General features: G+C 36.8%; 1 protein-coding gene across 3 annotated transcripts in view; it reads right to left on the bottom strand.

Annotated features, from left to right (window-relative positions):
- Positions 1–15,980, bottom strand: part of CARMIL1 (capping protein regulator and myosin 1 linker 1) — a 200,196-nt gene that overhangs the window by 79,127 nt on the left and 105,089 nt on the right. For all 3 annotated transcript variants that reach the window (XM_089516866.1, XM_089516867.1, XM_089516868.1), the window contains 8 exons: positions 15,849–15,952; positions 14,038–14,115; positions 13,869–13,945; positions 9,440–9,544; positions 8,348–8,417; positions 2,497–2,578; positions 448–547; positions 295–349 (listed from right to left, as the gene is read on the bottom strand). In XM_089516866.1, coding sequence (XP_089372992.1) covers positions 295–349; positions 448–547; positions 2,497–2,578; positions 8,348–8,417; positions 9,440–9,544; positions 13,869–13,945; positions 14,038–14,115; positions 15,849–15,952 — 671 coding nt within the window. The remainder of the gene's footprint in view (positions 1–294; positions 350–447; positions 548–2,496; positions 2,579–8,347; positions 8,418–9,439; positions 9,545–13,868; positions 13,946–14,037; positions 14,116–15,848; positions 15,953–15,980) is intronic.

Genomic DNA, 15,980 nt, shown 5'->3' with positions numbered 1-15,980 from the left:
GTTCCGTTCTCATCACGTGATGAGAACGGTCTCAGAACGCAGTGCGATAAACTCCAAAGTTTAAATAGGCCTTGCCTGTTTAGGGCCAGCTCATACATCTTCAGCTTAGCACCTTCAAATAATCTTTTCTTTTAAAATAATGCTCTGTTCATTTGTTATATGAACAAACAATTAAACATGATTCTTACAGTTGAGCAATGTTTTTGCATATGAGTCCAAATTTCATAATAAATGATAAGTGAGAGACAAGGATGTTTAAGATAATTTTACAATAATAAAAACAACAATACTCACCGAATCTTCATCTTGAATCATTTGCACTAAATTATCAAGTACAGGAGCCAGATTTCTGAAGGAGGAAAGAAGCAGGAGAAAAAAAAAAATGAAACCAGTGATTCATTGTTTGATTCGTCCACCCTTTAAGAAATGAATAAATTAAAATCTTACTTGGATTTCATGTTGTTAAAATTTTTGCCTAGTGCCAAATGTCTTATTGATCTATTTTTACTAAGCCAGACTATAAGCGTCGAAAGATCAGATTCTAGGCCTGCAAGGAATAAGATTAAGTATACAAATTTTAGAAACAGTCAACATTATGATAGTCACACAATTCTATTTTGTATGAGGGCTTTAAATCAAACATGATGGAGTTAAATTAGTGACTTCGTTTCTGTTTTGCAGAATCTAACACTCTCAGTGTTTTTGATTGCAACGCCCTACAACCTTAGCCAATATGGCAAAGCTCGGGGCTGATGGGAGTTACAGTTCAACAGCATACCAGTGTGGAAAATGCTACTTTACATCAATATACATCTCCGTTATGCGGAGAAATGGGGACTCCACAAACACTTTAATGACAGGACGCCTCCATGATGATTTCATCACAAGAGACAAGCATGACCGGCGATCACACCCTCGCTCTTTAGGGACGATCTAGCCACATTTTAAGGACAGTAAACCTCCGTGTGATAATCTCCATAGATGTATTTAGTATGTTTCTACCCAAAGTACAAAAATTATTTCTTAATTTCTGTATGTACATATCAGTTAATACAGACAGATTTATACAGACATTTACTTCTTTTCTGGCAATGTGTAACTGTTAGCTTATTCCAATTTAATTACAATCTCTCATTAAATGGCAACAGCATATCCTGGGATGGAATGAGGGGATCTAACAATGAAGGATGGCATGAGGGACCTAACAACAAACATTTTTTTCTTCCTGGATTGAACTGCACATATCTTAGGGAAAAGCAAATCTGGGGAGTGGCAATTCAAAAAGAAAAAAAAAACAGTATACAGATAACTTTAAATTGTTTGTTTATGGTTTTTAAACCTTTTATTCTAACAAATTTTTGAAGGATTTCATGTTAGGAGAAAGGCAGAATATTAAATTAATTAATCAATTAAAGGCACTATTCTCATCAGGGTTTGTCCACTCTCAATGGGCAACCTTTTCAAGACCTTTTCCCCCCCAAGGAGATCAACCACTGGATTTTTGTTAAATGCCTATGAATAGTTAATAGTCAGAAGAAGCTGTAGAAATGGAGACAGACACGTATTTTTAAGCACTGGAACTTTTTGTCATTCCTTGGATCACAGGATATTATCAAATTTTAATAGTTTTGAATGGCAGTACATTTTTTTTCTATTTGTAAGGTATAATTCTCCAAGCATTTCATCAGTGGTTTAAAGATAGTGGTCAATGAAGTTTGAATATGACAAATATCTGCACTGATGGAACCAGTGTTTCATTTGGTGTCTAGATGGTAACAGGCTAACTGATTGAAATTTATTGCAGCATTAGGCTTTTTGAAGTTTCACAGAAGATCTAGGCCAGAATGTTACACCATTTTAGCATAGCATAAACGTAATACCAATGTAGGACACTGCAACTGAGTAATGAATTACACATTTGCCACAGCTTGAGTACAACTATCACACAGTATCTGATTAGCTCCGCAATCACTGAAAAAGAGGGAGAGGATTGTGTGTGTGCTTACAGACTGAATTGGCTGCATTACGGACTACTGCTGCAGAACTCTGAGAAAGCACAACTGTTTGTGCAATGATATTTATGCTGCCATAGTACCTCAACAGGATTCTGGCACCACAGCTTACTTTTTAATTTCTTTATTGAATTGATATCCCTACTTTATCACAAAATGGGATTCAAGGTGGCTTTTATTGCATACCTAATAATTTATTTACTTTTTTATAATATCATATTATATAATAAAAATATACCTATATTTACTCTGTATTTGATAGATTTCAATGAGATTATCACTCAAATGATAATTCTCAGTATTACAGGCCAAAAAGCTAAGAAAAATTGGTTATTCTTATTTATCTTGTCTTGTAAGCAAGTCCCACCAGTATGTAATTTATTCTTTTACAAAACTGCAATGCATCACACTATGATTCCCATTCCTTAATTAGTTCTTTGAATCACAGGATAATAATTGGACCATAATCAATATACTTTCTTACCATTATCTGAAATGTCAAGGCTGGCAATATTATGGATTTCTGCTATGCATCCTTCTAAAACTTGTGCACCTCCTGATCTTAGCTAGAGGAAAAAAGGAAGCACTTAGACACCTTCTGAGCTACAGAGTGTGGAGAATGCTGAAATTAATAGTGAACATTTTTCAAATAATACAAATGACAGCATGTATAATTCTGGAACATACCCATTCAAATACTGATTATTTCCTAGTCTATAAAATGTCAAAAAATACTCTTTCAAAGTACACAACATAAAATATTGTTAGATTATATATTATTATATAATAAATATTAAAATATTATTAAAACAACTTATTATTAAATTAACCGTAGCAGCAAGTTCAAAACCTTATCCATGCTGACCTCATTCTTTTCCTGATCTAGACAGTGTTCAGGTCCAAACCCCCATAGCTTCAAGAACAGTTCAAAGGCAACTGTGACCTTCCATATGCTTTTTTGGTTTTGTTTTGAACAGCAACTGCCCTAAAACCTCACCAGCATATCGGCCTGTCAGTCTCTGGGGAAGATCCTGCCACCCCACCATGTTAAATGAAATATTATCTACAGTTCAGCTCTAAGAATCACACACATCTGTAATAACAATGATTACTACTACTATAGAAGCACCAATGAACTACAGATTCTTCAGATGGGATGCCTTCATCATTTCACTGCTGAAAATATCAAGAATGCAGCCATCATTCTAAGATAAAATCTTCTCGACAACAGACATGAGCCAAGTAGCGGCCAACAACATGTTCCAATTGTGATGAGATTTCCATTCAGCATCTTTGAACTATCATAAGGCAATTAGAGAAAGCTATGTATTATTTGCAAATTCTGATCATCTTGCTAAAGCGATCAGAAAGGCTCCTATTGCAGCTTTCTGACAGTCAACTGATATACAGAGACTGCTAGTGAAAACTTTCCTTAGAATGCAAGTCCAAAATCCAGGATAACACCCTTGTGAATGGATGTGTTGCATTAACATTTATTATTATTATTATTATTATTATTATTATTATTATTATTATATCCCATCTTCCTACCAATAATGGGATTCAAGGCAGCTAACAACATATCTAAAACAATACTTTTAGGTATCCTAAGAAAACCACCACATTTAGGAGCCCAATGACTGGCAGAACCTACTATATTGAATAAAACATCACCTACTGGTGCTGCCATGTGTTTGAATGCAGAGGTACAGAATGCCATCTTCAGTACATGGGGAAAACAGACTGGCATATATGCTTCAGGAATCAAAAGTCTGCAATCCTGACCCCAAATTGTGAGCAGCCAGTAGCTATGGCCTGTTACAGACAGCCAAAATAAAGCTGCTTCGAGTCACAGTGGAGGTATGGTGTTTCAATGATGCATGCGTCCTAAGAGTCCAGAAATCGCACCAAAGCCACGCTCCAGCCCTAAGGACTGGAGCATGGCTTTGGTGTGGCTTCTGGACTCTTGCATCATTGAAACACCATACCTCCACTGTGACTCGAAGCAGCTTTATTTTGGCTGTCTGTAACAGGCCTATGTATTTTACTTCAGATTCTCTGAGTTGTCTGAGTTTAGAACTGAGATGTCATCTCTTTCAAGTGCTTTGGATGTAAAGAAGAATTTCTGGATCCACTGATTATGGGGGGTGGTGGTAGAAGAAGAAAGGGCAGGCCACACCAGCAGATAACCACAGAGCAATAACAAATGTTCTTCAGGTTATTTCAATCTCTCACATTTAAATTATGAACTGCTTAAATATTGGCTTACTTAGTTTTCTACTCAAACCTCAGGTGAGTAAAACAAGGAAAAGGAATAAACAAGGTGGGCTTCTGAAGTGAAACTCTGGTCTTGCAGTGAAACAAAAGATGTGGACTACAAAGGCATAATCCTTTCAGTTTCTATCATGACAAACTAACACAAACTAATTGAATTTTGTTCCTATGAGTGATTACTTGGGGAGAAAAGAACATGCATATCTACTTGCATTTTACTGCATTAATGACATCAATTTAAACTAGACTAAACTACAAATGAAGCTGCTTGTATTTTCATTAAAACCAGCACCACCACAGCCGATATATATATGAAATATAATATACTGTAACTCTTTTTCACATGGACTATAGCATAACATAGAAATGTTTCCATAGCTGAATTATTTCCATGTCAAGAATCTCACTAAACACAAAAAAGCTAGGGTACAAGTAAGAATTTTATGCCGAAGCCCTTTTCCCTGAAGCTTTCCAACAGCAGGAAATGTCTAACTTCAGGAGCATACAGTTAGAAATATCCAGAATATAATTCATATTTGAACACGAAAGCTAACAATAGAAAGCATGGTATCAATTGCAGAATTTGCACAAATGCTGCAAAATTTATCAACCCATTTTCGTGTATTTTAGCAAAAAAACTCAAGAAAAATAATGGCCTCAAGTAATTTGCTATTTACAGTTAAAATGTGCAGAGATCATTACAGTTAATTCCATGTGAAATACAAAATTTAGCTTTAATATACAGAGAAATACAAATTTAATGAATACGCTAAAACCTAACAATGGAAGTATGACTTAGTGGTTATATGTGAAAAAGTAACATCCATATCCATCAAAATGTCATCACACAGATATCCTTTTTTGCTTGTATGCTTGTACCTAGATTTTCAAGAGGTGGTCACTTCAAATTACTGAAGTGCAAGCTTTCAGTGATTCAACTGCCCTCTTATGATCTACAACGGCTTTTTGAAATTGCAGTGTGCAGTAGCAGCACAAAGTTAGAGTGGTTGTTGAGTTTTCATCAGATTTGTAAAGATGTCAATTAAGAATGCAGCAACAAATATTACAGAGACCCCTAATCAAGATTTAAGTAATCTTTTGTTAATATTCTTTAATAACTGTGCTTGGGTTAAGGCACTTTCCTTGCATTAAGCCCCCACTGCCACAAGTGATCCTCATCAAATCAAGCACAAGCTACTATCAAGGATTATCTTGATTGGCCTAACAAATGAAGTGGGAAGCCCTTCTGAGAAATCCAATGCATGATGATCAAAGATATCATACCAGTACATAATCTGTTAATGCCTTTAGAAATTTTCAGAAACTTCAGTGGGTGCAAACAGCTGGTTAAAGAGAACATGTAATCCAATTGTTGTAACAACTCAACTGGTTACTGGTTGTTTTCTTGGCACAAAGCAAAGTGTTGCTTATGACTTACAAAGTTCTATATAGCTTGAGTCCAAACTATCATAAATATCAATATGAGCCTGTTGAATGTTGAGATCTTTCCATCAATCCCACCACTGTCATAAACATATTTGGAGAAGAGACACTTCTTAGTGGCTGCTCTCTGGATGTGGAATTCCCTTCCATTGAAGACTTGGTTGTACCTCCTCTGCTCTCTTTCCACCAGCATGCAAATACCTTTTTATTTGGACAGGTCTTTGGCAGTTAACTGGTTGTGGCAGAACAATCCTTTACTGGATTCTGCGGCACTTTTATTCTCCTTACTATGTTTTTAATGTGTCTTAAATATCTTAAATTATTGTTTTTTAAATTGGGTTGCTTATTTAATGACTGTTTAATTTTTGTCATTATTAGGTTTTTAGCTGTATATTGTCTTAATCTATATTGGGAGCCACTTTGGGTCTCATGTCAGTGGAAGGGCAGAATATAAACTAAATAAAATAGACATATAGGAGATTATCAAATGGAGACTTACCATCGTTAAAACATGGCTAAATCATTCGAAAACTGTGACAGTGTGATGGCCAGTTGTGCTGTGTCCCATGATTAAATTGTCATGGAGGCATTCCGCTCCTCTCCCTTCATCAAAGCATTGGTACAGAAGTCATTTTCTCCAATAACCGAAGTTCCAATTATTGAAGAAATGGTTGCTGCACGAACGCTTTGATGAGGGGAGAAGATGGGGAAGCCTCCATGATCATTTAATCATGAGAAACAAACATGCCTGGCAATCACACCATTGTGGTTTTCAAACAATTTAGCCACATTTTAGCAATGGTAAGCCTCTGTGTGATAATCTCAGTAGAGATCTGTTTCCTGGACAGAAACAGAGTGAGGGAGTACAAGTCCGGGATGATCTCAGATACAAATAAACTGAATCAAGTGTTCATCTGGGTTATGATTTAGCTGGGAAGAGCAGTATGAATGATAAGCACAAGCTCAAGATTCACCCTCAACAGACAAGGGTGTTGCAGATTTGTTGTCGCTGTGTGCCTTCAAATTGTTTCCGATGATAGCCATTTTTTCCTACAGCAAACACACCTGATTGATACACATGCATCAGAGAACTCTAAGCCCAACCAAGATTCATAGAGACATGGATGAAATATTTCAAGGCACAGGCATGTCATCCTCATTTCAGATTTTCAGCAAAGAACACTGATGTAGTAACTGGTATGATCACCTTGCCAACCTGAACACACCTGATCTGGCCTTATTCTGGAAGTCGAACAGGTTTAGGCCTGTTTACTACTCAGGTGAGAGGCCACCAAGGGAATAGCAATCTCAAAGTACAACTAGGAGAGAATCTTGTTTGAAATTCTGGAGAATAATTCCTGACAGTCAGAACTAGTAAATACTAGGTTACATGGATCCATGGTTTCGATCAGGCTGCTTCCTATGTTTCTGCTTTTTAAATTTTTAACAGAGCCCAACACCACTCTGAACACATCTGATCCTGCCTGAAATCTTAGACAGGCACTGTTGCCTATCAGAGCTGACAATACTGGGTTAAAAGAATGCATTTTTCTATTTTTCAGAATCAGGCATTACTGCTATACTAAACTGATGAACTTCATATGAGGATAGTTCCAAAGTAACATCTAACTGAGTGATTGCTATTCTTTTAAAACAGGACCCATTCTATTATATACTAAGTCCATTCTGTAGCTAAGCAACAATAAATAGATCTTCAGCAATGAAAAGAGGGGTAGCAGAAGGAATAAATGCAGTGGATAGGCAGGAAAGTGGACTCATATCTGGTTAATAGTTAAGATAATGTAAGTAAGGCTTGATGTGTACTTACACAGTGACCAAGCTAAGGGAAGCAGGAGGGAGAAGAGAAAAAAAAATCACTGCTGAGCAACTAAAATATAAAGCAATTACATTAAAATAGCAGTATTAAGCAATTAAGCTTTGGTTTGGAGTTAGTATCGGCAAGGGATATCTGCTAACAAAACGGAGGGAATGGTGAAAATAAACCATAGTTTTTTCAAGTTTCATGAAAAAAAAACCTACAACTGGGCATAGAGAAAACAGTCTGAAGACAGAAGAAAAATACTGGGAGCATCTTCTCGGGTTAAATTAAGCAGCAGAAGTATTTCAGTTCTTAGCTTAAAGAGTTTAGGATTGGCAGTGACATATTTATTCTGAGTCACACAAAGCAACTGTATTGTTCATAACAATGAAATTCCCACAACAACACTGCAAGTGTCTACACATATGAACAGAAAACTCAAAATGAAATGCAATGGACGAAAAGAATTTTGTTAGTTTTGCCCAAGGCCTTCTACATGTCAGCTGCCATTTTCTAGACCATTTTACTCTTACTGTAGATCTGTAGGTTAAATCAAAAACCTTATCTAGATCTCCCTTGTTTCATAATAGATTACCATGCACTGCTGCTGTTAAGGAAAAAAAAATCACCATAACAGAAAGTGCATTTCATGTTCTCTACATATGCAACAGGTTTTTAAAAAATCATTTATTACTTATTCAGTACAATGTTATATTATAAATTACATGAACATCTTGTGTTTAAGTGGAACAACAATATAACTATGACATTATAGACATCATTTGGGACTATTTCTTACCTCACAGCTACTCAGATCTAGAAATACCTCCTTCAAATTTTGGTTACAAGCAAGACCCAATAGGAGTGCTCTGAAAAATAAATTAATACTGTTATAGAACACCCAAATGAAGAATGCCAATCAGCAAGCTGGAAAAGTCATGCCCATCATACTGCTATTCTTAAAAAGCACCTGCAGTATTAATTCTTAAAATGTCCTATATCATATTTAGAAAACAAAAAGCAATGTGCCCTTAATTCCAGATTTTAGGAAAGTCCCCACAGGGTTTCACACTTCATCTTCTCCCTGCTTTTCACATATTCTCTCCTTCACTGTCGCCAACTCTACGATTCTATATGTCAGAAGGTACACAATAAAAACAACAACAGCTTACAAATGTACACAAGTAAATGGCCACTGCTTGCCAGTTCATGGAAAAAGTAGTTCAAACTAGGAAGTAAAGGAGAGAATGCATGTATCTGAAATGTCCTGAAATGATATGAGACAATACGTTACAACAGCTTTGTGTGTATGTGCCTTCAATTCCTGAATTTTATAGTATTCATAGGCAAGGAATATTCAGAGGTTGTTTTGCCAGTTCCTTCCTCTGAAATATAGCCTACAGCACCTGTTATTCATTGGCAGGCTCCTGTCCAAGCACTAGCCAGGCCAGACCCTGCTTAGCTTCAAAGATCAGACAGGATCTGGTGCCTTTGGGGTACTTAGGCTAGCATACAGCCTTTTCTCTAACCCAGACAACACAACATTACATAATACCAAAACACTTGTTAATTATTTCTCTTCATCCATCAGAACACTTTAACCTCTTTACCAATTTGACTGATCGAGATCTAGATATAACATTGCTTAGATATTATTCCTGCTTTCTTCTACTACATATCCTGACATCAGAGCTCCATATCCTAGGTCAAAGATAAGTTTGTTCTAATGAACACTGGAATACCCATTTTTGCTATATAGTTATGTATGTCTGAATCTTACATTCACGGGGGTGCACTCCTATAACCTTCCTACCTACCTTTAGTGTTGCACAGAACAGTGTCACCATATAATGACAAGAATTGTCTTATCCCCAAATTCATATTGACTTACTTTAGAGGCTCAGGAGGGAGTTTAGTTCCTGAAAGGTTTATCTGTGTCAGAGCAAGAGAACTGCTGAAAAACTGTTTGAATGATGGAGGAACCTCTTTGCCTTTTCTGGGGGGAAAATACAGAGAACTAGTGAACATCCCAAATTCCTTAAAGATCATAAATAATATATGCTGCTAGAATCTAGTAGCTACTGTTTATTAATTGCCACATAAGGTCTACAGTAAATGGGCTTAAGTTACTTTGTTTTTACAGTCTAAAGAGACAGAACTACTGAAATTGATCATATTAATATTACAGCATTCATACACCACACTCAAAACATCTGGGATCAAGGAGTAACATCGTATGAAAACAACGCATATTCTCAACCCAGCTGGCAGTGTACAGGGTTTAACAACAAAGATTAAGAAGGAAACACTAAAACTGTCACCAAAAGGAAGCAGTTTTCATTTGTCACTTCAGTTCTTCACGAAATACATTTTTAAAAGGCAAATCAGTATTCTGCACAATACTATAATGTTCTTGCTCATACAATATTAACTTACACATGTGTTTTAAAACTGCATTGTACAGTAATTGTTTACTTTGCAAAACTGTAAGAGTCAAGGTTTTGTATTGTGTTTATTCTATAAATTCTCTATTATTTTAAAGGATCACTAAGAATAAAATAAAGTAAAGTCAAATAAAATAAAATAAAATAAAATAAAATAAAATAAAAATAAGGGACAACTGATAGGTATACACAAGAGTTATTTCACAGATGACATTCCCTAGATTACGGAACAATGGATGCAAACTACAGGAAAAGAGATTCCAATTCAACATTAGGAGGAACTTCCTGACAGTAAGAGTGGTTCGACAGTGGAATACACTTCCTCCGATAGTGGTGGAAGCTCCTTCTTTGGAGGTCTTTAAACAGAGGCTGGATGGCCAATTGTCAGGGATTATTATTATTATTATTATTATTAAACTTTATTTCTAGAGCGCTGTAATTATACACAGCGCTGTACAAAGTCGGCAAAATTAAGGAGTATATAAAAGCCTGCCCAAGGTGTACACTCTAAGATAATAACAATTAAATAAAGGAGTAGATAAAATTACCATGTAGAAAAGAAAAGACAAATTAAAAACATCAAATATAAAAGCAAATCACATCACATCAAACATTATCAGACAGCCAGATGATAATCACAAATTCCCTGAGAACGCTTCCCTAAACCATATGGTTTTCAGCGCAACCTTAAAGCTGGTTAGGGAAGTGATGAGCCGTGCATGCAGAGGAAGAAGGTTCCAGGAATGAGGGGCAGCAAGAGAGAAGGGACGGATCCGGGACGGGGCAGAGAAAATCCTGGGTTGAGAGAGGAAATACATCTGTCCCCACATATATTTCATCACAGTGTCATGCCACCTAGCAAGACTTTCTACCACTTATTAGCACATAGCCAGACTGAATGAGATGTTTTTGTACCAATGCAGGAAATTCAAATTCTTGGAAAGATTAAAAGTGATGCATTGTAAAGTCAACATTCATGTTTATAGGTTATGAGGCTTTTCTATGGCAACTAAATCTTAACACTATATGAGGATTGATATTCCCACATCACTACGAAGAAGATAAAACTTTCCTACTTTTCTTTCTTCCAGTATATCTCATATACAACCTCTACAACTGCACAATTACAGCAGTTTGATACTACTTTAACTTCCTTGGCACCATCCTATAGAATTCTGGGATCTGTAGTTTAATAAATAATAATAATAATAAAATTTTTATTTATACCCCGCCCTTCCAAACGATCAGGGCGGCTTACAAGAGCAGCAAAGTGCAAACATCATACAAAGTTAAAAACAGCCAAGACCATAAACATAATAACAATCCTTAAAAACAATAAAAAGCCCCTTAGCCCAACCTCTCGGCCACGAGAGAGGAGGGAGGCCCGTAGGATATTTAGTCGGGGAATGCCTGATTAAATAGGAAGGTTTTAAGACCCTTCCTGAATTGGGCCAGGGTGGTAGATGAGCGGAGCTCCATGGGCAGCGTATTCCAAAGGGCTGGGGCAGCTGTGGAAAAGGATCTTCTGGCAGTAACAGCCAACCTGGCCCCAGGCACCTTCAGGAGTTGCTGCCCAGATGTTCTGAGGGTGCGAGGCGGAATGTACGGGGAGAGGCGGTCCTTCAGAAAACCTGGGCCCAAGCCATTTAGGGCTTTATAGGTAATAACCAACGCCTTATATTGAGCTCGGAAGCGGATGGGCAGCCAATGGAGATCTTTAAGCACAGGTGTTATATGGCTGGTCCTGGGGACACCAGTGACCAGCCGCGCTGCCATGTTCTGCACCATTTGCAGCTTCCGAGTTTGGTATAAGGGTTGCCCCATGTAGAGTACATTGCAGAAATCCAATCTCGAAGTTACCAGAGCATGTACGATGGTTCAAGGTTTAGTGTTCAATGTTTATTTTTGCCCAAAATATTCCAAGCTTCTAGTTTGATTTGTATGCCTACATCAAAAATTACATAAATGAAACACAGAAATCAAACCTTATACTGTATTGTACAGCTGTTTATTTAATATCCTTCCTAGTTAATTTTTATGAGTTCAAGGAGTGACTCAGTTTTATCTTTGTATGTATGTATCTTGATATATTGTATGTTATCGTTGATATGGTCAGTTAACTAATCAATAAAACCTGTTGTTGTTATTTAATATTCCCCCTTTCTCCTGACATAAGACCCAAAATAATTTGTAATCTATTTACAACATATATAAAAGCAAATTATGGCTAACGAGCTGGTGGTAAAAAAGCTAAAAACTAATTATGTTACTATGTACACATGTCATTTCAACAATGATATTCCATACAAAGCAATAGCTTGAACAACTGTTGCACATACCTATTAAAGGACTATAATTCAAAACTTTATAAAAGCATTTAAAATAACAATAAGAATAAAAGTACAGATCATGCATCCTATTAAAAGATTCCTCTTCACAATCAGCTAACTGGCAACTGCCTGCTTAAATAAGGTCTTTTCCAGAAGGAGAGCAGAAACGGACCTATGGTAGCCTTCTCTGAAGAGAATTCCAAAACTCAGGAACAGCCACAGAAAAGGCCCTTGTGTGCCTCACCAAACAGGCCTGTGGCAATTGAAAGATTCAGGTAGGCTCATATAGGAGGATTTTTCAGATAGCTTGCACCTAAGCCATATAGGGCTTTATAGATAATAACCAACAGTTTAAACTGAAGCTGTTTTAACAAGGGAGTTATGTGTAACTAGCTCTAATTAGAAGTCTGACCACAGCATTTTGGGCCCACTGAAGTTACATAGTGTGCTACAGTAATCCAAATAGGATAACTATTAAAACCAGGGATACATCAAATATTTTCTACTTTAGATATCTGCTTTGAAAGCAGCATGTTCAAAACAAGTCAAACCAGTTATTAAAAATACACCTATAAATTATTTAAGTTGCATCCTGTTTGCTCAGTTACTTTTCTAGTTGGCATTCTTTTCTTTTTTCTTCACAATCAGAATCTTCCTCATCTTCATCTGCACACACCATCATGTTGGCTATGCATGCAACCTACACTCCTTAGTATACAAGGACTTGCAACATTGCAATTCAAACACAGGCAGTAGAACTAAATGGCAGTATGGGCAAACAAACAAACAGACAGCAAGGTTGAAGATACAAGAAGAAGCTAGAAGAACAGCAGAACTGAATGGACTTTATCACATGAGGAACTTACTGCGCAGTAATCGTAGCCTAAACATTGCCCAAACACTCCAGAAACGAGGAGGGATCGTCTGTCGTGCTTCTAAAATGTAATTGAGGCATTCCGCTGTTCTTCTGTCGACCAATCATTTGCGGAGAAGCCATTTTTGTAATAACAGAAGATCCCGTTATTACAAAAATGGCTTCTCTGCGAACAATTGGTTGATGGAAGAACAACGAGAGTGCTTCAGTGACGTTTCAGAAGCATGACGGATGATCCCACCTCCACGTTTCTGGAGCGTTTGGGCAACGTCTGGGCTATGATTACCACGCGGTAAGTCCCTTGCGTGATAAGCGCCAATGTGTTCACAATGGGTGCTGAAAAGTCACTTAAACATTTGCTGATTTTCAACATTTATGAAACAGAGCATAAAACAAGGTAGGTAGATTTAAGGTTAAGACAGATTCATAAACATTGCAGGCAATTCTCATGGCAGTGAATTAAACTTCTTCCAACATCTCTGGTATTCTGGACAGTGGCCAATCTACTCCCAATTATGTAGACACACAGGATGAGCACCAACATATAAACAAAGAGGCAACCAGCGCATGGAAATAATTAAATAAGAATAAAATTGAAAGAGAGCCCTTTGAGATCTTTTAGGACAAGGGCAGATTAATGACACAATAAAAGTATTATTTTTTAATGCTGACCTGTGAGAAAAAACTGTCCTGGATACATTTAGTGTGGCAAGATGCTGAAGGCAGCCATGAAGAAGCGCTCCACACATCTAAATGATAAGGAGGAAAACAGTTAAATGTCTCCAGAATATAATTTGGAATACAAAAGCTGAAGTTCTCTTTAGTAAAGAAATAAAACTACCATGTCTAATGGACACTCTGTATTGGATAAATCCAGATGAGCAATGGCATTTGGCTGAGCCAAAAAACTATACAGAAACTGTAAGAGAGAGGAGAGAAAGAAAATATTAATTTTCACACATAATTTGAAATTCTTTGACTAATAAGATAACTATTTTTCTAAGATATTAAGATTTCACCATTATGAATATTACAACAAGCAGATCTTCAAATTCAAATTCACTTTCTAAAGTGCCGGGGGGGGGGGGGGGGCTTGCCTCCTTAAGATCCAGTGACGGCTTTGACAAATATGCCTCAATTTTAAGTAATCAATACATTATGTATCTATTTGTAAGCCTTTCTAATCCAAAAATAAATTAGAATGCTAGCCACTTTTCTGTCAAAATGCACAAATCTCTCTAGCCAATTTAAGTCAAACCCCTGCAAAATGACAGCTATTAATTTGCGTTTGAATCTAGTAATTCTTCTGGATCCAGCATACATATTAACACATCTTCCACCCAGAATTATAATTTCCTCAGGCTATTTCAGAAATAATCACAACAGCCTGGAAATCAGAGCTCTATGTACATCCAAACAAGTTAACAAGTTAACAAACAAGTTCTAACACAAGGCTATCTGGGCCCATCTGACAGATGTTCTGTAAGGGGTGGAAATATTTCTCTCTCCCTTTCTTTGTGCCACAGTAATAGGTAAATATTCAATTCATATTCAATGAAATGATTTGATATCTATTTGCCCAATTAATATTAATATCTACTGGATTTATTTCAATCATAAAACAATTCTATAACCCAAACTGATGATGTATGTTTTATGTTCCATATACTTGCAAACCTACACCTGTATACATGTGCACACTACATACCAAGGCAAGATAAGGGCTCAAGCCCATTAAAAGCAGAGTCACTTGTTGGCTTTTAGCAGTGTGGAAAGTTAAGTATGAAAAATGTTAAAAGAAAAGCACAAGATCCAAATAGCTTTAGCAATTTTATCCTTGCCTCAGTTCTTCCTTTACAAACACAGGCAAGACATAGACCTTTCTCATGTTTTCTTGCCTGAACTGGGAAACACAGGCATCAGAGATACATTTACTTTGGATTCTATAGGGCATGCCCGCCCATTACAGGAGACTCTTTTATTTTCCTGAGACAGGAACTTCAAGGAGGCTCAAGTTTAGTTACAATACATTCTTACTTAATTTTATTCTCAAGATTTTGGAACACAGGTATGAATGCTGGCTATCTTCACTGACTATAGAAAAGTGTGGAAGATGGCAAACATACTCAGTGGATTACTCCTTTTGCTCCTACTGAAAAGACAGTATTGATTAGGCCCAAAAAGGAATTTACAGAACGAATTCCACTCACAGGTTGTCTAAAATTAAGTGGTTTGGGAATTATAGGTTTGTATGAACTACTAGAAACACACATTCTTATTTTATTTTATTCTTCACACTCCATGAAGTAGGTTAGAATGCTGGCTATCCTGCTTTTTTCACAGACTATAGAAAAGTAAGAGAAATGGAAGATGGCAAATACACTCAGGAGATTACCTCGTTTGTTCCTACTGAAAAGGCAGTATCGATTAGAAGCATCACTGACTGGAAGCAACAAGCACTTCAAAGAACAAATTCTACTGACAGGTTGTCTAAAATTAAGTGGCCTGGGAATCCTAAATTTGTACGAACAAGTAGTAGAGTTTTGCTATTCCTGATAGGAACTTTGTCCTCATTTTTTTCTTTTACTTCAGTCATCACTTAGTTGATCATCACATTAGATCAAAAGCTGAGGGGGAAAAAAGAGCACCTACTGAAAGATCATCACCCCGAAGAATATTCCCTGAGAGATCAAGGTGGGTGAGTGTTGTAGCTAACAGCTGGTTGGCACTCAGTGATTGTGAAAGGCTGTTCACCCCTGCAACAAAATGGTCAATGTTTCAATT

This window comes from Sceloporus occidentalis, unplaced genomic scaffold, assembly GCF_023333645.1.
Source record: "Sceloporus occidentalis isolate IW3139 unplaced genomic scaffold, rSceOcc1.0.p SCAF_3, whole genome shotgun sequence".
Classification (NCBI taxonomy): domain Eukaryota; kingdom Metazoa; phylum Chordata; class Lepidosauria; order Squamata; family Phrynosomatidae; genus Sceloporus; species Sceloporus occidentalis.
The sequence above is the reverse complement of the archived record's forward strand: the minus strand, read 5'-3'. Positions and strand labels throughout refer to the sequence as shown.